This window comes from Grammomys surdaster, unplaced genomic scaffold, assembly GCF_004785775.1.
Source record: "Grammomys surdaster isolate TR1022 unplaced genomic scaffold, NIH_TR_1.0 165, whole genome shotgun sequence".
NCBI classification, from domain to species: Eukaryota; Metazoa; Chordata; class Mammalia; order Rodentia; family Muridae; genus Grammomys; species Grammomys surdaster.
In genome coordinates, this window is record NW_021604613.1 from 7,906,694 (window position 1) to 7,930,604 (window position 23,911).

General features: G+C 39.1%; 1 protein-coding gene across 1 annotated transcript in view; it reads right to left on the reverse strand.

Moving 5' to 3' along the window:
- The window catches only part of Dnah7 (dynein axonemal heavy chain 7), a 249,661-nt gene that overhangs the window by 148,052 nt on the left and 77,698 nt on the right, over positions 1–23,911 (reverse strand). Inside the window, exons 19-23 of the mRNA XM_028765706.1 lie at positions 17,928–18,121; positions 15,973–16,171; positions 11,860–12,000; positions 7,415–7,627; positions 2,371–2,480 (exon numbers count right to left, since the gene is read on the reverse strand). Coding sequence (XP_028621539.1) covers positions 2,371–2,480; positions 7,415–7,627; positions 11,860–12,000; positions 15,973–16,171; positions 17,928–18,121 — 857 coding nt within the window. The remainder of the gene's footprint in view (positions 1–2,370; positions 2,481–7,414; positions 7,628–11,859; positions 12,001–15,972; positions 16,172–17,927; positions 18,122–23,911) is intronic.

The window sequence follows — 23,911 nt, forward strand, 5'->3', positions numbered from 1 at the left end:
TCTCTCTCTCTCTCTCTCTCTCTCTCTCTCTCTCTCTCTCTCTCTCTCTCTCTGAGGCAGAAGCCATTTTCATAAAAGAGGCAACTTGAAATTCTACAATAAATGTACACTCTTGAAAACTCAATAAGGGTTAAATATCAGAAAAAAACATAAGGAAATAAAATTGTTAGGAGGCAAATATAAGGGAATTGCCCAGAGAGTTAGAAATCAAATATAAGAAAAAGATAAAGGACAAAAAATAAAGAAGGGCAAAATGATGAAGAGCTAAAATTTAAATGGCAAAGTCTGAGACATGAACAGAAAGAAATCCCAAGTAACATAAATAAATAACTTCTAGTAATATTATAATGAACACCAATAACCAGGAGAAAAATCCTTTAAAAATATAACAGATAAATAGAATGATTAAAATGATATTTAATTATAGTGAGTACTATTAAAATAAGTAAATTAAGATGAAAAGTAAGGCTCTGGGGATATAAAAATACAGTACAATTATTTTAATAAGTCCAAGTAGTTTGTTAATTATATTAAATATAAGTGAATTAAATTTACTAGTGAAGTACAGAGAGCCTTTTCCTTTCCATGTGATAAAATCCACTTACCATGTAATATATCATTTCCACTCAGACCCTCCTTAGCACACTGCTTCTTGAGGGATTTTTCTACAAACTTAGTTCCCATCTGGGTTACACACCTATGCCACTTAATGTTTTCCTCTAGTATGTCATTCAGTACTTGATATTGCAATTGTTTTCTAATCTAGCTTTCCCAAGCGATGAAAAAACACTTGAGGGATGTGACACAATCTGTGTCCTTTTTATTTTATGAAGCTGAAAACAATAGCATGTTTTTATTTAGCCTATATTCTCCCAAGGTTACTATCAGATAATGAAATGGTGTGTTTTAATGTTTCCTAGTCATATTCATTTTGATATAAAAATGGAAAAGGCTTATATATTCCATCTTTGCTCTGTGTTACCAGATATTATAGCTTGTGTCTATAGATATTAACAGTATACCTGACAGTCATTGTAATTTGTTATCAAACATGTGACTTGTCATAATGTTCAACAAAAGCATTCACAATTCTGAGTATTCTCTAAGAGGATAATTTAAAAATGTATCTTGGTATTTTTTTTTAATGTCTCCTTTAATGCCAGAGAATGTGGTGGTGTTGAAGACAAGAAAAAAATAGTTCATAGTCCTTTTCCATGAAAGTCTCCAAAAAATTAACATAAAATATAGCAAGCATGCTTCAACCCATTGTGATGAGCAATAAGACAGAGGAAGAAACCAGGTGTGACAGGGAGTGCAATAGGGAAGTTGCACATACAAATTAATAGTGATTATGACAGCATGCCCAAGATCTGTGCAAGCTCACAGCAAGTAAAATCTCAGCATGAAGAGAGGATGCAGCATGGAGCCCCACCTCTAGATGTGGAGCTATTGGTAACTGGTAGCTAGTAAGAGAGGGAGAGCTCCTTTTTATTGTTTTTTGTTTTTGTTTGTTTCTGTTTAGGTTTTTAAGGATGTTACCCCTGGTGGATCAAACGTGTTCCAGGGGATATCAATACATCCAAGAGTCCATGGGAAGCACTGGATCAGTAGAGTAAAGAAATAAGAAGATACAAAGTTGGGTAGGTATGGAATGGGAGGTGGAGGGGGAAGTCTAGGAAGAGATGAAGGATGGGAATTAATAGAATCAAAATATAATGTATGTTTATATCAATCTTCTGAGATGTACAATCTGGGAAGCAAGGCTAATTTAATACATAAAATGGTTTATTTCCACTGGGAATAAAATGTAAATATGATCTCTCAAAGGAGATACCCACCAGGCATGTGCACTGTGAACGACTATAGGAGAGAAGTCTAGACATGTTTTTTTTAGGACATCAGTAGTTAAAGCTTGGAAGTAAACAGTCTAGAAATCATGGAACATGGAAACAGAACTCTAGAAAATTCAGCACTTCAGAGGAAGGAAAAATAGGATAACTTAAATGATTCTCCCCTCCCCCTCCCCGGAAAAAAAGCCAGAGAGTTAGAGGGAAAAAGAAGGAAAAGGTGGGAGGGGGCAGAAAGTGCTAACCACTGCCATGGCTAAGAATACCCTGATCCCCAGAGATTAAAAACAGGAAAGCAGCGGAGAATGAGAAAATGAAATCTGAAAGGAGGCTTAAGGAACTGGGAAAAGAACACGGGATATATTTATAGAATGTAAGGTAAAAATAATTAACTTTAACTCAGTTAATTACCTTTAACTCAATCATTGGTCTAGGGTGTGTGTGTGTGTGTGTGTGTGTGTGTGTGTGTGTGTGTGTGCGTGCGTAAGTTATTGCTCCCCTGTCTTTGACTGGCAGGGCTTACCTGTAGCAGCGGTCTGTGAGTGGAGTTATTACTAGTCTAGGGGAATTTCCTAGATATTCATAGCCATATCGCAAACCAGCATTAATCATCTTTGTTTCTAAATTATTTTCCTAGGATCAATCAGAAAAAAATAAAATTGGTTACGAAGTAAAATTTCAAACAATGAGAAATCACAAGATCCTTAATAAGGAATAAGCACAGTGCAGATCTGTTTAGACTGTCCTCTCAGCCATCAGTTCACTGACTAGAAGAATTCAATAGCTAGCTTTCTGAATAAATAATAGGAGTCAGTGGCTTCCTGCCACTACCTTAGTTATGGATTTATTGCTGTGAAGGGCCCCAATGACCACAGCAACTCTTATAAAGGAAAACATTTACCTGGGGCTGGCTTACAGTTCAGAGATCTAGTCCATTACTGTCATGGCAGGAAGCACAGAGGCAGACATGTTCTACATCGGAACCAGCAGGCAGCAGGAAATGAAGCAACCCTGGGCCTGGCATCTGAGACCTCAAAGCCAGTGACACATCCTCCGACAAGGTAACACCTCCTAATGGTGCTACTCCTTGTGAGCTCATGGGGGCCTTTTTCATTCAAACCACCACAAGCACTATCACAATTTTACAACTGAGGAGCCAATTGCTTACAGAGATAAGCACCTTGTCTATAATCGAATAAAGGACGATCTGGCTTCTGAAACAAGAATCCCATCACCCACGATCCTACCACCAAATATCATGGCTCTGAAAAGTTCTACAGATCCTGGTCCATACCTGTCTCTACCTTCACATACCTCCTAAGACTTACATGCAGTCCTGACAGCTGCTGAGCCCCAATTCTCCCACACTCAGCAGGCTGCTCTAACTGTCCCTGTCCCCCCTTCCTTCCAGCCAAGATTAGCATCATTATCCACCCAGACAGCCTGAAAAGTTCCTTCCTTATGGACCATGTTTCTGGCTTCTTTAATGACTAAACCAGACAAAGAAAACTGACTTATACCTCACTTAAGTGCATCAGGAATCTAAAAGCACAATATTAAGCTGACTAACCCCAATATTTGGTAAATATCAAATATAATAATACATTGAAAAGTAGCTAATTTCTGTTCGTCTTGGTACTATTACATGTATATGTATGTTAATATTTGAAAATACATTTGGATACAAATATAGGTATGTAAACATAGATACTGATGATAATAGATATAATTATTGGCCCCCTTAATTTTCAATCTGGAAAATCATATATAAGAATTCATCAGCCTCATAGCTCTAAGTGCCTACAAAAAGAAACTGGAAAGAGCACACACTAACAAGTTGACTGCACAACTAAAAGCTCTAGAACAAAAAGAAGCAAATACACCCAGGAGGAGTAGAAGGCAGGAAATAATCAAACTCAGGGCTGAAATCAACCAAATAGAAACAGAAAGAACAATACAAAATATCAATAAAACCAGGAGTTGGTTCTTTGAGAAAATCAACAAGATAGATAAACCCTTAGCCAGATTAACCAGAGGGCACAGAGACAGTATCCAAATTAATAAAATCAGAACTGAAAAGGGAGACATAACAACAGAAACTGAAGAAATTCAAAAAATCATCAGATCCTACTACAAAGGCCTATACTCAACAAAACTGGAAAACCTGGATGAAATGGACAATTTCCTAGACAGATACCAGGTACCGAAGTTAAACCAGGAGCAGATAAACCATCTAAATAGTCCCATAACCCCTCAGGAAATAGCAGCAGTCATCAAAAGCCTCCCCACTAAAAAAAGCCCAGGACCAGATGGTTTTAGCGCTGAATTCTATCAGACCTTCAAGGAAGACCTAATACCAATTCTCTTCAAACTATTCCACAAAATAGAGACAGAAGGAACACTACCCAATTCGTTCTATGAAGCTACAATTACACTCATACCCAAACCCCACAAGGACCCGACAAAGAAAGAGAACTTCAGACCAATCTCCCTTATGAACATCGATGCAAAAATACTCAATAAAATTCTAGCAAACCGAATCCAAGACCACATCAAAACAATCATCCATCATGATCAAGTAGGTTTTATCCCAGGAATGCAGGGATGGTTCAATATTCGGAAATCCATCAATGTAATCCACTATATAAACAAACTTAAAGAAAAAAACCATATGATTATCTCACTAGATGCTGAGAAAGCATTTGACAAAATTCAACATCCCTTCATGATAAAAGTCTTGGAAAGATCAGGAATTCAAGGCCCCTACCTAAACATAGTAAAAGCAATTTACAGCAAACCAGTAGCCAACATCAAGCTAAATGGAGAGAAACTTGAAGCAATCCCACTAAGATCAGGGACTAGACAAGGTTGCCCACTCTCCCCTTACCTATTCAATATAGTACTGGAAGTCTTAGCCAGAGCAATTAGACAACAAAAAGAAGTCAAAGGGATACAAATAGGAAAGGAAGAAGTCAAAATATCGCTATTTGCAGATGATATGTTAGTATACTTAAGTGACCCCCAAACTTCCACCAGAGAACTCCTAAACCTGATAAACAACTTCAGCAAAGTGGCTGGTTATAAAATCAACTCAAACAAATCAGTAGCCTTCCTCTACATGAAAGATAAACAGACTGAAAAAGAAATTAGGGAAATGACACCCTTCACAATAGTTGCAAATAATATAAAATATCTTGGTGTGAATCTAACCAAGCAAGTGAAAGACCTGTATGACAAGAACTTCAAGTCTCTGAAGAAAGAAATTGAAGAAGATCTCAGAAGATGGAAAGATCTCCCATGCTCATGGATTGGCAGGATTAATATAATAAAAATGGTCATCTTGCCAAAAGCAATCTACAGATTCAATGCAATCCCCATTAAAATCCCAACTCAATTCTTCACAGAGTTAGAAAAGGAAATTCTCAAATTCATATGGAATAACAAAAAACCCAGGATAGCGAAAACTATTCTCAACAATAAAAGAACTTCTGGAGGAATCACCATCCCTGACCTCAAGCTGTACTACAGAGCAATAGTGATAAAAACTACCTGGTATTGGTACAGAGACAGGCAGGAAGATCAATGGAATAGAATTGAAGACCCAGAAATGAACACACACTCCTATGGTCACTTGATCTTTGACAAAGGAGCTAAAACTGTCCAGTGGAAAAAGGACAGCATTTTCAACAAATGGTGCTGGTTCAACTGGAAGACAACATGTAGAAGAATGAAAATTGATCCATTCTTATCCCCTTGTACAAAGCTCAAGTCTATGTGGATAAAGGACCTCCACATAAAACCAGATACACTGAAACTAATAGAAGAGAAGGTGGGGAAAAACCTCGAATACTTGGGCACAGGGGAAAAGTTCCTGAACAGAACTCCAATGGCATATGCTCTAAGATCGAGAATTGACAAATGGGACTTCATAAAATTGCAAAGTTTCTGTAAGGCAAAGGACACTGTCAATAAGACAAAACGACAACCAACAAATTGGGAAAAGATCCTTACCAATCCTTCATCTGATAGAGGGCTAGTATCCAATATATACAAAGAACCCAAGAAATTAGACTCCAGACAACCAAATTACCCTATTAAAAAATGGGGTATAGAGCTTAACAAAGAATTTTCAATGGAAGAAACTCGAATGGCCGAGAAGCACCTAAAGAAATGTTCAATGTCCTTAGTCATCAGGGAAATGCAAATCAAAACAACTCTGAGATTCCATCTCACACCAGTCAGAATGGCTAAGATTAAGAACTCAGGTGATAGTAGATGCTGGCGAGGGTGTGGAGAAAGAGGAACACTCCTCCATTGTTGGTGGGACTGCAAGATGGTGCAACCACTTTGGAAATCAGTGTGGCGGTTCCTCAGAAAATTGGACATAGCATTACCTGAGGATCCACCTATACCACTCCTAGGCATATACCCAGAAGATGCTCGAACATATAACAAGGACATATGCTCAACTATGTTCATAGCAGCCTTATTTATAATAGCCAGGAGCTGGAAAGAACCCAGATGTCCTTCAACTGAGGAATGGATTCAAAAAATGTGGTATATTTACACAATGGAGTATTACTCAGCTATTAAAAACAATGAATTCGAGAGGTTCCTAGGTAAATGGATGGAACTAGAAATTATCATCCTGAGTGAGGTAAGCCAATCACAAAAGAACACACATGGTATTCACTCACTGATTATTGGATATTAGCCTAGAACCTTGAAATGCCCAAGATGCAACTCACAGGCCACATGAAGCCCATAAAGAAGGAAGACCAAGTGAGGGTGATTCGGTCCTTCATAGAAGGAGCAACAAAATACTCAAGGGAGCAAATATGGAGACAAAGTGAGGGACAGAAACTGAAGGAGGGGCCATCTCAAGACCACTCCACCTGAGTATCTATCCCATGTGCAATCACCAAAGGTAGATGCTGATGTGGAAGACAGGAAGTGCATGCTGATAAGAGCCTGATATGGATATCTCCTCAGAGGCCTTCAAGAGTCAGACATATTCAGAGGCAGATGCTCACAACTAGCCATTGAACTGATCATGGGGTTCTCAATAGAGGAATTAGAGTGAAGACTGAAGGAGCTGAAAGGATTTGCGGCACCATGAGGAGAGCAACAATACCAACCAACCACAGCTCCCAGGGTCTAAACCACCAGCCTGGGAGCACTTAGGGGGGGATCCAGGGCTTCAGCTGAATATGTAAAAGTGGAGGGCCCTGCTGGGCATAGGTGGAAGAAGAGAACCTTGACCTCATGAAGGCTGGATGCCCCAGGGGGTGGGAATTTTGAGGGTGGGGAGGTGGGAGTGGGGGGGGGTAGATAGAGATTACATCCACAGAGAAGAAGGAGGAGGGGCGAGGGGATTGGGGGTTCCGAGGGGGTGGTGGGGGATGGGGTAAGGGGACAACATAGGAAATGTAAATAAATCATCCAATAAAAAAAAAAAAAGAATTCATCAGCAAAAAAAATCCCTTTTAATGATCCTATTACATAGCTGAGCAAGTGACTATGATTTAAGAAGCTACGGGCTGAAATTGCTGTGTGGGACCACTTACTTGCCAGTAGTATCTAAGCTGACTTAACCACTCAAAGTCAGTGTCATCGCTGATTTTTTTATTTACAAGGTTGGCAAGGACATCTCTAGCGTGAACATCCAGTACCACGAGGGCTCCCAGAGTAACACGGTTCTGCTTGGACAATTTGCCACGGACCAATGTGACAATATCATCAATTTGATGGTTACATTTTGCCAAGTAGTTTTCAAGTGCCTGAGAAAAATAAAGTACAATTTCCCAATGTGATCAGAATCATTGTGAACAAAAACATTTTGAGCTAGTATATTTATTAACATATGTGTGCTGTTTCATATAGAGATATACATTTTCATATATATAAGATATCCTCTGCATCATCTCTCTGTAATTTAAAAATAATCCATTTTCTCTACTACACAGTTTTAACAAACCATTCTGTCAGACACGGTGGGCAAACAAGGCTCATTGCTTCTTCTTTTTCTACCCCTTTCTCTTCCCTGTGGTTATGTTGGAGCAGTCAGTCTTACTGCTCATCCCATGGGACATGGGACATGAAGGAGAGGAAGAGACCCCTCAGAGCCAACCATAGCTCTCCCCAAGGACACAACCAAGTGTTTTTCCCTAGACTTGGTCAATTGTGAATCTATGACTCTAAGCTACTGAAAACATTATCCTCTCAACAGAGACTTGGAGAGAGGAGAGGCAGCAGGGAACGTGATGCAAGGAAGGGAACAAACCTTGTGACACTTGGGCCACTTCTCTCTCCTTTTGCTCTCATGAGTCCTTCAAGCATTTTTCCATAAGATTGCTATATGAGATTTGAAATACTAGTATCATTATGATTTAAATATGATTTTCATGTGTCCCTTGATAGTTCATGTGCCAGAGACTTGATCTCCAGTGTAACATGTACTGAACTGGTAGAAGCTGTAAGGGATAGGACCTGGTGGACTGTCACCAGGTCATGAATATCACCCTCAGGTGTGGGGTGGCCATTAAGTGGGTCTCATGGAACTAGACTCACTCCCATAGCTCCCTTTAGCTATGAAGTGTCCCCTAAAGGGCTTGGTTGTTGATGATGGCATTGTGTTGTTGGGAGGTGCAGGAAACTTCAAGATGTAGGTCTTCCTGGAGGGAGTGGATGGATGGCATGTCTCCTTAAAGGCACAATGGACTCAACTGTCTACCTCTTCTCTCTTTCATTTTCTTTCTCTTTCTTTATTCCTCTCCCCCGTCCTTTCTCGCTTTCTTTCTTTGATTTTTCCTTTCTTTCTGTCTTTCTGTCTGTCTTTCTTCCTTCCTTCCTTCCCTTCCTTTTTTCCCTCTCCTTCCTCTACCTTCTCTCTTTTTTCCACAAGCCAAAATCATTTTATCTAAGCTGGTTGTCTCAGGAGTTTTGTCACAGTGATGGAATGTTAACTCGGGTTGTTACTTAAAGGGAATCTGGCCTCTTGTCAGTCTCTGTTGTTTTTCGAATACTGTGTGTCTTTCTCTTGTGCACTGTCTAGCCTTGGCCCCATCCACCATACTGTGATATAACCAAAAGGCCCTCACTGGAGTCCAAACCCAGATAGGGCTGCCTAAATCTTGGATTTGCAGCCTACAGATGTAAGACAAGTAAAGCTGTTCTTGGTATAAAGTATCTTCCTTCTGATATGTTGTTATAGCTACAGAAAGTATCAAAGAAATAATGATAACACTGTTAATAAACAATGCCAAGTGATTTGGCTTATCGTGAACTAAGGCAAGTTCTAAGGAAGAGTCTTGCTGTGGAGTCTGTCTTCCAGTAGATAAGAAAATTTACAACTGGAAGAGGATTTAAGATGAAAGTGAATTACAATCAACGAAAAGTATTGTATTTAAGACTGGTGACCAGTTTCTCCACTCTCATACTTTGTAATAAGTGCTGTATCCCAAGGAGTTGATTTTAGGCCTGTTGTTAAAAGGCAACAATAAAACCAAAATAAATAAATAAGTAAACAAATAACAGCTTCTAAGGATGTGAAGTTTAGAGAACCAAGCTGGGACAAAACACTTCCTTGAAGATTTTATCTCTTTAATTTTTACTTTTGTAAAAGCTCTTTATTCAACCCATGGGAGCTTAAGCACCATTTCATTTCTATTATTTACATGGGTGATTTTCTACTAATTTTGCTTCTTAAGTAACAAAAAATTAACTTCTGCTCCATCCATGTTTAGCCACGTAAGTGTTTAAATCCTTGCATCCAATTAGTGAACTTCACTGTATTTAGAAGCTACCCTAGTAAAGACAGTTTGGGATCCTAGAGTCACATAAGGTGCATCCTTGTCCCATCACCAGTACAGTTCAGCACCTCCTGGTCTCCCCATCAGTCTTCACATTCTGTCATGGCACAGATTAAAAAAATAACATTTGGATATATTGGGTGTACATACTAACTACATGCCCTTAGAAGTTTATCTGCACTAGAATAGTACATTTTCCTGGGATAGAACAATAATGTTAGAACTGAAATTTGGTTCCAAAATATCAAAAGCTAAGCTCTTTTGAAATGATGTTGTATGAATCAATGTCAATTTAATTAACTAGACTGGGAAAAAATGATATGATGATGTTTTCATCATATTTTATTCCTTGTCAACATTCTTATCAATGAGCCAGTGAAGCTAAAGATAGCTACCACAGTGTTACCGGGAACTGATTATTCTTGCCATGCTTGAACCCTTCTACCTTCCCACCCCAATAAATTAACTCAAAATCACACTTATACTTTCAATATCCTGACATTTCTTCCATTTATTTTATAGACCCTGTGATGTCTCCCACAGTCTCATTTCACACCGGCACTTATGGAATAGGGAAATGAAAATACAGATTCTGAAGTGAACATGCTCTCTGCATGCATCTGTGTAGTAAGCGATCATGGTTTTAAGCTTCAGGAAACTTTACATGTTTGCAGAGTCTTCAGCCACTCAACCAAATCATCAGTTTCAAATGTAAACCACTCATTTGTTAGGAGAAAATAATCAGCACAGAGAATATTAAATGCACATGGTAGAGACATCCAGGAACCCCACATGCTTACTTACCACTGTCATGGGAACTCTACGCCCTGGTATTCTGGTACCTGAAAACCCTAGACTTACTACCACTTTCTCCCTCCTGCAGAAAATTAAGTGACATATTGATGAGGTGGAGTGACTTACACATGTGCAGCTCAGCCCTTCCCCATTGGAATCTGCTCACCTAAAGAGAACAAGAAGCCCTCTCAAACCACACACACACACACACACACACACACACACACACACAAGACTCAAGGAAGAGGGGGCACACAAAATCCCTGCATGGATCAAGGGAAGTGTCCTCAGAGTCATCCTCTATCTGGGAAGCTATTGACATTGGATTGCTGCTTGGAGAGAGAGAGTCAGCTTCCTTAATAGAGCGACACCCGCTGTGTAGACCACACTCCACAAGTGTGGCAAGCCTCACTCCTAGAAGTAGTCAGGTAATATAAACTGGACTTGTTAGGTTAAAAAAAAGTCTGCCCACTTAAATATACAAGAACCAGAAAGAGCTCTGGTACATACATTAGTATAGTATTAGTAGGGAAAAGATAAGTGATAACATGGCTCTTTAAATTACAGTTTCTAACAAAAGATGTGATTTCTAAATTGCAGCATGGCTCAAATTCTCAAGTAGTGTGTACAGACTAAAACATGCCACAGAGGCTTTCTTTAGCTTTCTCCAACATTCCTCGAGGCTCAAAGACAAATGGAAGCCCATAAAGTGAATTTACATGGGAACTTGAAAATGTTTCAATTCCATCTCTTTCCTAGTTGAGACAGTATCCAATACAAAGTCTTGGATGATGTGAACACTGCCAGTATCTGTGATGAATGAAGAAATGCTAAATATCCCTTCATTCAAAAAAGGAGCAACACACACTATTTTGTTTTATAAAATTAATAGCAGCCATCCAAATAATATTGTTAAACCCATACAGTCAAATATGTTTGAATATTTGGTATTAAGCAGAACTCAAAATGTTCATTTATTCAAAATCAGTACACTAAAAATTAAAAATAGTCAAAATAAGTGAGCTGATGCGTTTTCTGTACGAGGTAGTTTTACTCAGGGCACAGAAGAGGATTGCATTATTCCATATCCTCCTGATGTTTTTGAGCGTCGTAACTTTCCTGGCTCTATAACCATTCTATTTGTAAAGGATAACAATGTTCAAACAACAAGACTGAGAAGCAGGCACCCTTGACTCTGACATGATGTGAATAATGAAATGGTTCGGATAGAAACCTTGAATAGTAACATGTCTTTTTCTATACATTTTATTTTTAAAACCTATAACTTGGCTTATAACAAAAAGTATATTTTTGAATGGACAATGTTCATTTTATACTTTAAGGCAAGTGTATTCTTGGTATAACTATTTTCTATGTTCTAAAAAACATGAGTAATAAAAGCTTACCTGATGCCCCTGAGGTATAGCCATTTGGACTTCTACCGTCCAAAAGGTTTGAGATACACAGAGAACAGTCTGTCCAGGCCAATCTCTTACCCAATTAATTCGTGCATTTTTGGTATAGGCAGCAATTGCATCTCCGATCACCTAATTAAAAAAATGGTAAAAATGAACATTCTAGAACAAGATAGTCACTGGAGAGCTAAACTATTAAGCTAAATCGACTCATACCACTTAACTTTTTACAACATGCTTATCCAGTTGATAGATTCAAATAAAACATATGATTAAAATCCTCACATGCAAGTTAATTCATATGAGCAGGCATATTCCATATCATTTTTTCAAGCAATATCAATTTGTATAAACTGCATTTATCAAATTATTATATGACCAGCTTTAGCCAAAGATATCATAGATACATTTGTTAGATAAGTCTGTACAATTTTTGTGCAAAGTATAAATTCAAGTTATTTCAAAATGACAGCTATCAAATTTGTAGCATATGATTTTTGTTCAGCTCTCCACACGATCTCATGTACACACAGATAGAGAACACAGCTCTCTAACTGCTACCTGTGTTCCAGACCTCTCTACCGGTGTTACTCCCTTCTCTGGACATAGGTTCAATGTACAAGATAAGTAATGATGGGCATATGAGACAGGTCTCTCATGGAAAAGTGAAGAATACAAATCCACAAAGTCTAACTTATGTTCTTTGTTACAAATTTTCAGTGGGCTGATATATCCACTTTTTTCTACAAGACATCAATGGGAAACACTCTAGTCTATCATATAGACCAACCAAAAATAGTAACATCCTCTGGGAAGTGACACTGACGTCAGGGTTTAAATTTCAGAAGGGTCTGTCAAAATCAGAGTTTCCAGAGAAATAGATAAGAACAGTTGAAACTTTCTATACTTCTGGTTTAGCTAGAGTCTCATAGAACAAGGACAATGCCAAGAGGTAACTGCCAATGGTAACATTTTTTAACAAATTACAAAAAACACAGGCATGGCAGATAAGAAAAGAAAGCAAATGGCTAAAGAATGGGAGAAACAGTGAAAACATCAGGCACTTCAGACACAGGGCCCAGAGGACCCACGCTGAATCTAACCTGAAAGCCTCCTCTCCCAAGGATTAGCCCCCAGGATACCAGAAATTGCCATGCAAGCTTCCAAAGGAGGGAAGCAACCAGCAGCCCTGCCTAGCTATGAGGCCAATAAATCACAATGACCAGCATAGCAAGTTATCCCTAAGGGTGTAGTAGTGGCATACATACATTGGCAGTAACCAACAGCTCTCTAATTTGACTTAAGGCCCTCTCAACATGAGAGAAATCATCCCTGGTTCTGAAAACCTAATCGGCTACCTGGGAGTAGTAAGTCATGAAGGAGGCGAATCTAAAACTATCACTTTATTAAACCAGCACAATCCCTAACTACACTCTAAATGTTTATCCTTATTCTCATAAATAAGTATAAAGTGTAGTTCTTAGCCCTCAATAAATAAGGGCAGAGAACCACAAATGACCAAAATTCAGAGTTGTGGAGCCCAGTCCCAACTAAAACATCTGTAGCCCAACTTCTGCACTTAAAGCTCAGAGATTACTGCGGAAGCAATGGCATAAGGAACGTAAGGGCCAATAGAACAGGAAGTTTGCTGTGAGATTGTTTCCCAAACGTGAAGTCTCAACAGCATGGCTGCCTAAATATAACCTGAACAAGAATGACGCCAACAGAGTGCTAATGTATAAGGGAGAAAAGCTCACAGCCTCAACGCTACACAAGGAACTGCAGGCTGTGATGGAACGCTGAGAGCAGGACCAACAGTCCTCTCCAGGGAAGAGCATACTAATGGGCTACCCAATGCCAAGTGGTCAGCTCTGAAAACACGCATATGAGAAACATCACAGACCGAGCACATCGTATTCATGTGCCCACACCCATAACAGCAATTAAGGAAAAATAAAGATTAGAAAATTATAGTTTTTTTTTTAAAAGACGTATTGAGTTTGGAAGAGAGCAAGGTGTATAGGCGGGTAAATGAGTGAGCCTGGAGGAAGAAAGAAGAAAAGGGAAATTGTAACTACAAAATTAAAAAAAATAATAAAACAAAATAATGAAAGAAACAAAGGCTAGAAGAGCACAGTAGAGACAGTTGAGATGTATTCTGAAAGGACACTATGGGGACTGAAAGAATGAAACTAAAATTTAAGTTATACAAACGGATCCTGCATAGTTTGGTAAAGAGAAACACAAGTTATATAAATTTTCTACAGTACTCAAGGTAGCATGTGCTAAACTCATTTAAGCTCTAGTGTGCGTGTGCGTGTGCGTGTGCGTGTGTGTGTGTGTGTGTGTGTGTGTGTGGTGTATGTATAAAATCAATACTTCCCAAGTAAAACTCATCCTCTCTGGCCTGGTGGTCACATGTATTAGAACTTATCAGAAAATAAATAAATCACTCAATCAATGAGGCCAGTCATATCCAAAGGGACATTCACTGAACTGTAACTCAGAAAAAGGATGAAGTGGGGCTGGACTAAGTCTACATGATCTTGTGTTACTTTTTAAACAAAATCTCAATTGTTCATTTAACCAACGAAGACTCAGGAGTCAGATGCTGAGGTGAAAGTCTGCTAGCTCAGAGAGGCAGAGAAAGCACCCAGCTGACCTTCCTCCTCAGCTGTGCTCCTGAGTCACAGCACAAAAGCTCCTCTCCCAAACCATCTCAAAAAAAAACAAAAACAAACAAACAAAAACCCCTTCAGACTGAATGTCCTTCTCCTCTACTTCCTGTGCGTCTGTCTATCCGTCCCCCTGACTCCCTCTTACTTGCCCTGTTGTTTTCTTAACAATCCCATGTTCACTTCCTGTCGTCTGGTTGCTTGCTCTGCCTCTTGACCTATGGTTGACTTTATTTAACCCTGTTTACAATATTCAGGCAGAAAGCTCTTTGATTAAAGGTGTGTGCTAAGGCTGAGCCATAACACAACTGAAAACAGCTTTTTCTAGTAAATAACACAATCTCAGGGTTCACAGTGTGATCATATATCCTGCAACAAACTTGCATACATTTACTAAAAAGATTTATTTAGGATTATAACATTATACCACATGGTGACATGAAACACCTGGGTTTGAATTAACTTCTCCAATAACGTATAGAAGGAAATGAAAACATTAATGTTGACATTAGTTAAGTTATACTCCCTTCATGGTCCCTAATCATTTATAGTTTTATTGTTACACTGAAAACTTGATTACTAAACCCATACAATAGTAAAATGAATTTAAGTACTCATTTTCTACCTTTTGGCAAAAAACAAAAAATAATTTTCAATGATTGTAACTGGGGAAAGTTTGTGTGATTTTTCTGGTGTCCTGTTGGGTATTCCACATACACATACACACTCAGCATTCAAGATTCACATGCACCAAGTATGTGAACTACACAAAGATGCTTCCAAGGCAGGACTAAAACAAATTACATAAGCAAGCACATGTTTTGTCATGATGAAAGCACCTGCATGCAGCGGCACACAATCAGGCAGACATGCTGCTACAGCCTGGGCGCCACTGGCAGAAATGGCAATCCGTTCCACCTTAAATGAGTCATTGCAAAATAGCCACCTCAGATCAGCTCGTTTCCTCTAAGCTATCTGCAATGGCTATTGCTAATAACTAAATGAGTTTGACTCAACTTAGAATCCTTTCTGCTCATGTCTGTCAGTGTTTCCAGACAGGTCTAACTGAGGAGGGAAGACCCACCCCGGATGTGGGCAGCATTGCCCCACACAGTAGGTTATCCTAAGTAAATCATGAATAAAAAGGAGAGAGTGAGCTGAGGACCAGCAGTCACCTCTCTGTCTTCCATGTTGTGACAGACTGTGCCCCTTTAAACTACAAGCCCCAAACAAAGCCTTTAAACTGCCTTTGTCAAACATTTTGTCACAGTAAGAAGTAACAAATACACTCATTATTGATTAGACTTGAATAGTAACTTATGCCTTATAAATTACTACCTAATTATTAGTCTACTTATCAATGACATATTTGTAACAATATTAATAATCCATCATTTTATCCTAAAAAATAATAAATATAGCCAATTACCTTGTGAATGGACTTAATCATAATCCTCTCTAACTCAACCAACCACTTCTCCACCTGCCCTCTGGCTTTGGCTGTTGAAATGGTATCTACGAGTTCCACGACTTCTCCTTCACTACTCTTCATATGTGTAATATCCAAAGTTTCTGTAAATTCAACCTTCGCAATTCCTTCAAAGCATTTCTTGAGGTGAGGCTGCACTCTGTTGGAAAAAAAATTAAACAATTGATCAAAGTAATATAGCTCCTAACACATCAGGGTTTTTTTGTATGCTAATCTTCGTTTAACACTTAAATGGGTACGAAGTAGTAGGCATGTCTGTGTTGTCAATGCAGTGAGCTGGGAAATGCTAAAAAGGAGCACAATGAACCAAGCAGTTTTAGGTACAGTACTATAGCAGGTCTTCCAGCGCTGTGAGCCAGTCTTCCAGTGCACATAGCCATTTCAAGTGGGATTCAACAGTGTTGAAACTCACAGGCTAGGCTTTAGTATCCAAGTACTTTACAGCTTTGTGATTCAAGAGGTCTGGCATGCCCACCAACTTTCTGGCCACTGTAACACAGACTATGATTAACACCTCACTTGTACACATTTTAAGCATCATTCATCGTTAGATGAGCAAGGAGAAGTAGTGAATAAAACTCAGATGGAAATGTGGGCCTGAACTTATCTGTCTGGACTCTGTGACTTTTTCTGTGTGGGTACAAGATATACAATAAGCTAAATTTGTTTTATAAAATACTTATTCACTGCCTGTTTTAGGTCAGATCTTTTCCTAAGGATTGAGGAAAGTGCAATTTAAAAACAACAACAAAACCTAGTGAAATCCTTTGCTGCTGTGGGAGCTTGTTCTGCTAAGGAGGAAAAGCAATCGGCACACCTATTAGAGCCCATGTGTGTGACAGTAAAAATGAAGAAGGAAAACAAGACAGAGACCAGCCTCAGGGAGAAGAGGCCAGAGTGGGCTGGCTGTCGGATGCCATTTCCAGTTGAGTAGATGTGAGTGGCCTCCCTGAGTGGCAGATGTCGGCTCCAGGACCTCCAGGAGACTGATGAAGAGGTTAGTGGATGCTGAAGGGATGTGCTAAGCCAATGGTTCTCAACCTTCCTAATGCTGCTACTCTTTAATACAGTTTCTGGTGCTGTGGTGACCCCAACCACAGAACTATTTCCTTGTTGCTTCATAACTGTCATGTTGCTACTACTATGAATCATAATTTAAATGTCTAATTATTTTATATTTATATAAAATACATTGCAAAATAATTTGTAAAGTACTTAAGTGATGAAAATATAAAACTTTTAAAATATAAATACCCCAAAGAAGTCATGACCCACAGGTTGAGAACCACTGAGCAGAGAACCATGTGCATGAGGGAGGAGGCTGTCCCAGTTACAGGACAGCCGCAAGGAGGCAGGTGGGGCAAAGCAGAGCAGAAAAAGGCTGCTAAAGCCGACCTTCAGGCTCTCCAGCCTTCTCTCAATAGCTACAACTGTCAGTGTGTGCTTGCTACAAAAAATAAAAAGTAAACAACCTTACCTAAAAATGCTAGCTGTCAACTTCATCCGTATTTATATATTTGAGAATGGCCCTCCTCTGAGACTATAGCAAGCCATAAAGCACCACAGTGCCTGGCTTTTATTGATGTGCTTTGAATATGGATGAAAAGATCAATATGAGGAGGAGGAGAGATGTGCTCTCAAAATCTTAAGAAAACATGCAATAAAATAAAAATTCCACTCCAAGGTCCATGCTATTCAGAAATACAGATTCAGAAACATCATGTATATTTTCAATAACTGGTAACATATAATTTCAAATAATCTTAGAATATTCTTGTAGAGAGTTTATATAAACATAACTAGCTATCTACTATTATTTATGTTCTATCTTATTCCAAAATATTAAATTTGAACAGATGAATGTAGCCAAGCATCTGCGTAAGAACGTTACTTACCGGGTGGGATCCTTAGTCTCAGACAGTATCTCAAGGAGCTCATCATTCGACAAGAAGAAGAACCTGGGGAAGAAGAGGCGCTTCTTTTCCAAGTACTCATTCAGCCCTTTAAGAATGAGCTCCAAGAGTTCACTGGACTTTTTCAGCCTCTCCAGCATTCTCTCGATAGTCACAACTGCCAGGACATGCTTGTTCTAAAAATAGTAAGTAAACAGCACTTGTCTCAGTTTGATTTCTGTCACTGTGATAAACACTATGACCAAAAACAACTCACGGAGGAAAGGATGTTGTTCATCTAACACCTCCATCACCGAGGATGGAGCTCAAGCTGAAGCCTGAACACAGGAGCTGAACCTGAGACCACGGAGGAGTGCTAGTCTTCAAGGCTTGCATAGCTTGGTTACTCACACAACTCAGGACCAAGTGACCGTGTGTGTGTGTGTGTGTGTGTGTGTCCCGTGTGACATTGCCCATAGTGGGCTGAACCCTCCCGCCTTAATCATTACTCAAGAAAACACCCCACAATCAAGCTCACAGGCAAGTCGGATAAAGGCAATTGACCAGTGGAGAGTCCCTCTTCCCAGGAGAATTTAGTTTGTATAAAGTTGAGAAAAAAACTATCCAGTGCAGCATGCAATTTAAAATACTAGTTATTAATTTTATTTCTATTTACACTATAGTTGAAATTTTTTCATTTAATAGAACAAAGATTATGGGAAATTTTAATATGGTCATCTTGAGTAATCTATGCCTGCCAAGTTCTTTCATGTAAAAGTCATATTGTCTATACTTAAGCCATGGCGTTTCCAACTTCTCTCTGTAAACAGGAATTAATAGGACATTCTAGGAAGGTTACGTGAAATTCAAACAAGAGGATGCCATTTTAAGAGTAAGCACTGAATTTTAAGATTAACTAATAACTTATTTTTTCAACTCTACTCAACCATGACTAAAACGTATACCAAAACATCAGCTGAAACTTGTGTCACAGCTGGGCAGTGGTGGTGCACACCTTTAATCCCAGCACTTGGGAGGCAGAGGCAGGCAGATTTCTGAGTTTGAGGCCAACCTGGCCTACAGAGTGAGTTCCAGGACAGCCAGGGCTACACAGAGAAACCCTGTCTCAAAAACAAACAAACAAACAAACAAACAAAACAATAAACAAAAAAAATTGTTTCACATATGAAATGTATTCTAGACTAGAGACAGGGCTAAATCATTCTTAAGCGTGTGCGGGCCCTGGTTTTAATTTCCAGCACCAGCAAAAAAGAAAACTCTCTTCCTTTTCAAGAGTCTCTCACATACATGTTTTTTGTTAGTGTGCTTTTGGCTTTTTCTTTTTCATTTCTGGCCTCAAATTTGCTGTACAGCTACCTGGGGCTCCTCGTGGGTCTTGCACTTCTGCCTCTGTGTGCCAGCAAACAGCTCTCTTATGCCACCACTCAGGGTGTTTGTTTAATAATTAGAACACTGCTGAAAAGACAGCATGGTTTGCTTTGCAGTGAATGATGATGATGTAACAGAAACACAATAATTTAGCAAAGAAGAATAACTATCATTAATATCTGTTTCATCAATAAAACAAAAGTATGGAACATGCACAATGCGAGGTTAACGAGTCTCCAGTTTTTCAATGCATTTCATTGCAGTTTTCAGAAGGTTTTGTGTTGTAAATAGACATTTAATACTGACTCTCTCCATCCTTTGTCTGCCTCTGCCTCTCTCTCTCTCTCTCTCTCTCTCTCTCCCTTCCTCCCCCCCTCTCTCATACACACACACACACACACACACACACACACAGAGACAAACTCAGGATGTAATTTTTAAATGTGCAAGTCATGCAGTGTGGACTAGTACTGTTATAAACCTAAATCTAAAATCCAAAATACTGTTCTTTGAGCGCCACCATCTGGAAGAAAATATGCTTTTCTTGTTTGAAAAAAAATTACTGCTAATAAAAGTGAAATTTTTCTTTCACAAATTAACAATAATTGTTTGGTTTGAACTCTGGCAACTTACTATAATTTGACTATTTTAGGTCTGATATTTGAAAGTTATGATGTTCAACTTTTAGAATAACTGAGTTTTGTTCAGTAAATATTATAATCTCTGATCAACAACAAATAAGCTCCCTCTCTGAAAATTTTCGGAACAGACATGTTTTATATTTCAAAGCTTTATCAGTTGTGAAATATTTGTATATACCTTACTGGTTGAACACCTTAAATCTGAAAGTCAAAAATCCAAAATAAAAGCTTCAGAATTTGAGGCAATACATGTTTTTTTAATTAGATATGCTAAAACTGTTCTAAGTCCCTGAGGTCAATTCTACTTAGCCAAGTTAGTTCAGTGGCTCTGAATCAAATACAAACTTCCAAATGGTCTGTACGCATTTGCCTATGGACTAAAACCACAAAAAGGTATCCTTATGTGGAATATAACTCACACAGAGGCAGACTCAGTGAAGGATGGCTTGGACAAAGCAAAGGACCCCAGTGAGACACACTGACTTCTATCCTGTCCTTGACTCCCTTGTACCTACCTAATGCTTTAAAATGGGGAAGAGAGCTCTTTCTCAAATCTGGCATAAAGACAGAGAAATCAAGGAACACTGGTCCCTCCACACTCTGCCTGGCTGCCAATAATTAGCTTAGATACAATAGCAAGATGCTTTAATAAATGCTACTAGGAATTTAAAATTTAGTATAACTTCCTTTGATTTTTTTATGCATATTATAATTTTTGGTTAAGGAAATGCTTTTATAGTGTGTGTGTGTGTGTGTGTGTGTGTGTGTGTGTGTGTGTGTGTGTTGTTCATAACCATCACCAGTCTGTAAAGCCCAAATGAGGACTGATAAAGTTGACTGACATGTCCAGACCAAGTGACCCGCATAGCCTGAAGCTTTCATTTTGGATAGTGGAGAAAGACTTCTCATCCCTGCTGCCAGGAGATTTACAGGAAATATAACATGTGGATGCATCATGGAATTAAGCTCCAACCACTTAGCAAGCTTCTGGAGGAATTACCTTCCTCATCTTAAATACCCAGACAACAGAGAACTGGTAAGGACCTCATGAAAGCTCTAGCACTCAGAGTAGTAAGGCAGGCTGACTACACAGACCCATAAGGCTCTTCCAACTCTGAGACTCCAGTTCTGTCAGGAATTGGAAATCTTTAAGGCCCAGAATATTAATATAGATCCTGGAGACCATTTACCTGAAATTGAATTTTCAGAGATTTTTTTTTCCGAATAAACTCAGAAATCTTTAGAACTAGCAATAATTCCAGGATCAGTCCTGATTATTCAACAGCTCTCTCTCAAAGGCCCAGCTCTGTGTCAGCCAGTTCTTGTGGCATGGTAACAGCAGTGACCATAACAAAGATCCCAGACTCCATGGACAATGAGGAGCACAAAACAAATAACAGAAGCAATGATTGATAAGCTACACATTCATCACATTCTCACAAGCAGTTCTTACACTGGAAAGATGCTGGGAATGAATGGTCTGTGGTGGCCTGCGCCAAGCAGCTCCATCCCTGTCATTTTTCCAGTAGCATGTGCTCACTTACAGTCCCAGTGTCATGTTTTGGTAGTTCTCGCAATAAGTCAAGCCTTTAATATTACCCCTGCTGTGGAGATCTGAGATCATCGATCTCTGGTGTTACTATCCTGACGTGTTGAGCAGCATGACTCGCACCACATAGTACAGCAACTTAATCAATCTGGCTGCTCCCCCACCCCTCACACACAGCAATGTTGAAACTCAGACAATTAATAACCGTACAATGGTGTCCAACTGTTTAAGAGAAATTAAGTCAATGTTTCCCACTTTGAATCAAAAACTAGGGATCCAAGGAAGGTCTGCTGAAAGCCAGGGCAGGCTGAGAACCAAGATCACTGTGACAAACAGTTAACAATGCTGTGAATGCAAAGTTCTGGGGAGTAAAAGTACCACCACAGAGGACAGATGAACAGGAAAATAACAGTTTTATAGCTCACATGGAGAAGATTACCATGGTCTGGAAAGAAATATATCTATGTCCATAGCCTTCTTTTAAGGCAGGAGCACTGGGGAAACTGCAGAGGAAAAAGTTTAGTTTGCAGAGGCTGAGCTACAATGTTTAAGAAAAGACACTGGGACCTGGAACAGCCACTGCTATGAAAAAGTTACACACTTACCTAGAAGCTCTAGTAGAGGAACTGATGAAGGTGGCCACACTAAAAGGCTGAATTTTGAATATAAGAAAAATAGGCTTTTTTCCTCTTAGACTTTCGCAACTATAAAGAAAAACCCAGTGCCAAGATTAAACTACAAAGAGCAGGTCAACTGACACTGCTGATTTTAAGTAATAAGTTGAAATCAATACTTATTTACTGTAAATGTAACTTTTATTTATCAGATATAATTGTCTCAGAGGCTTACTACTGAATAAGGTCTCACTTACAAGCTCTTTCTGAACACTGGCTGACTGGTTCAGCTCAGATATTATGGCCCAAACTCCTCTTCAAGCTGACTGATTCAAACTGGCTTTTCTCTGCTTCTGACTGAATTGACTCTGAATTGACTCTTCTTGACCTCAAACCAACTCTGGTAATTTGTTCTAATCATCTGGCTCCTCTTTCTCTGGCTTCTGGCTTCACCTGTGTCTGGTTTGTGAAACAATCCCAATAAAACTCCTCCTGATCCCTTTCTCCCTCTCTGTGTTCTCTCTCTCTCTTTCTCCCTCCTTCCCTCCCTTCCCTTCCCTCCCTCTTCTTTCTGTGTATCTCTGTGTGTGTGTTTGTGTGTGTGTGTGTGTTGTTCCCTGAAGTCCTCTCTTTCCTGTACTGTTCCTGTGAGCATTGGGTGTAGCCTATCTCTGACACATTCTGTCAAATTTCTCTAATTCATCACTTTGTCTGTCCCTCAACTAGACATCACTTTCAAACATGGGTGCTTCCTTCTATAGACTAACCTTACTTTCATTGTCTGGGATTAAAAATATGTACTAAGGGTGTGCTTGTATTTTAGCCAAAGGGATTAAAAGTGTGTGGTGAGTCTGCATTCCAGTCAGATCACATCGACCTAGAAGGTCTTTGGATCTGACTCCTTTCCAGAACAGCCATGCTGCAAGATTAAAATTCCTCTACAATTTACTGTTCCAGAAAACCTAGGACCCTGAGTATTCTACTAAATCTACTCAGCCTGTGCTCTCTGAATGGGACAACAAAGTCTCAGTGATGGCATTCCTACAGCAAGCCCATTTACATAAATAATAGCTTGAAAAGAAAAACAAAAGATTCCTTTCAAAATCTTATTTTCCTTGACAATATATCTGTTCATCCAAGAGATATACAATAAAATTAATGTGTTCCTGTCTCATAACATAACACCCAAACTACATCTCAAGGAAAATTTTGGACAGGTAAGTCACTATTTCAGAACATTCTGTAAAGCTTCTAGCTGCTCGACATGTAAGCATGGAGCCCTGAGTTCAGTCTTCAGAACCCATGTGACAATGACAGTCATAAGTGACAAGCACTTTTATTCCAACCCTGGGGAGGCAGAGACAGGAGGATTCACTGGCCAGCTAGCATTAATGGCTAAGCAAAGTAGGGAACTTCAGGGACAGATTCTTGTATAAATTCCACCTTCAAAACATACTTTCCTTTGTTTTTAGCTGCAATTTTATGTTGCAATCAGCATGCTCAGGAATGTACCTCTAAAATGAGCGTGTCTAGGAAGAAATCAGCTCAAGACTCTATGAATACATGTAGTCCCCCTGAGTAAAATCTCCATGTTTGTTTTTTTGGGAAAAAGCACCATTTTGGAAATGAATCACCGTGCTTGCTGTAGGTAATAAATCTTTCTCTATTATGTCATGTCTTGGCTGTGTTTATTTTAGCTCTAAATGTAAAAATAGTCACATTCACTGCATTTGTTTACACCAATAGGAGGTGATGTCACAAAAACTAACATCTTTAAAGAATGACATGAAAAGC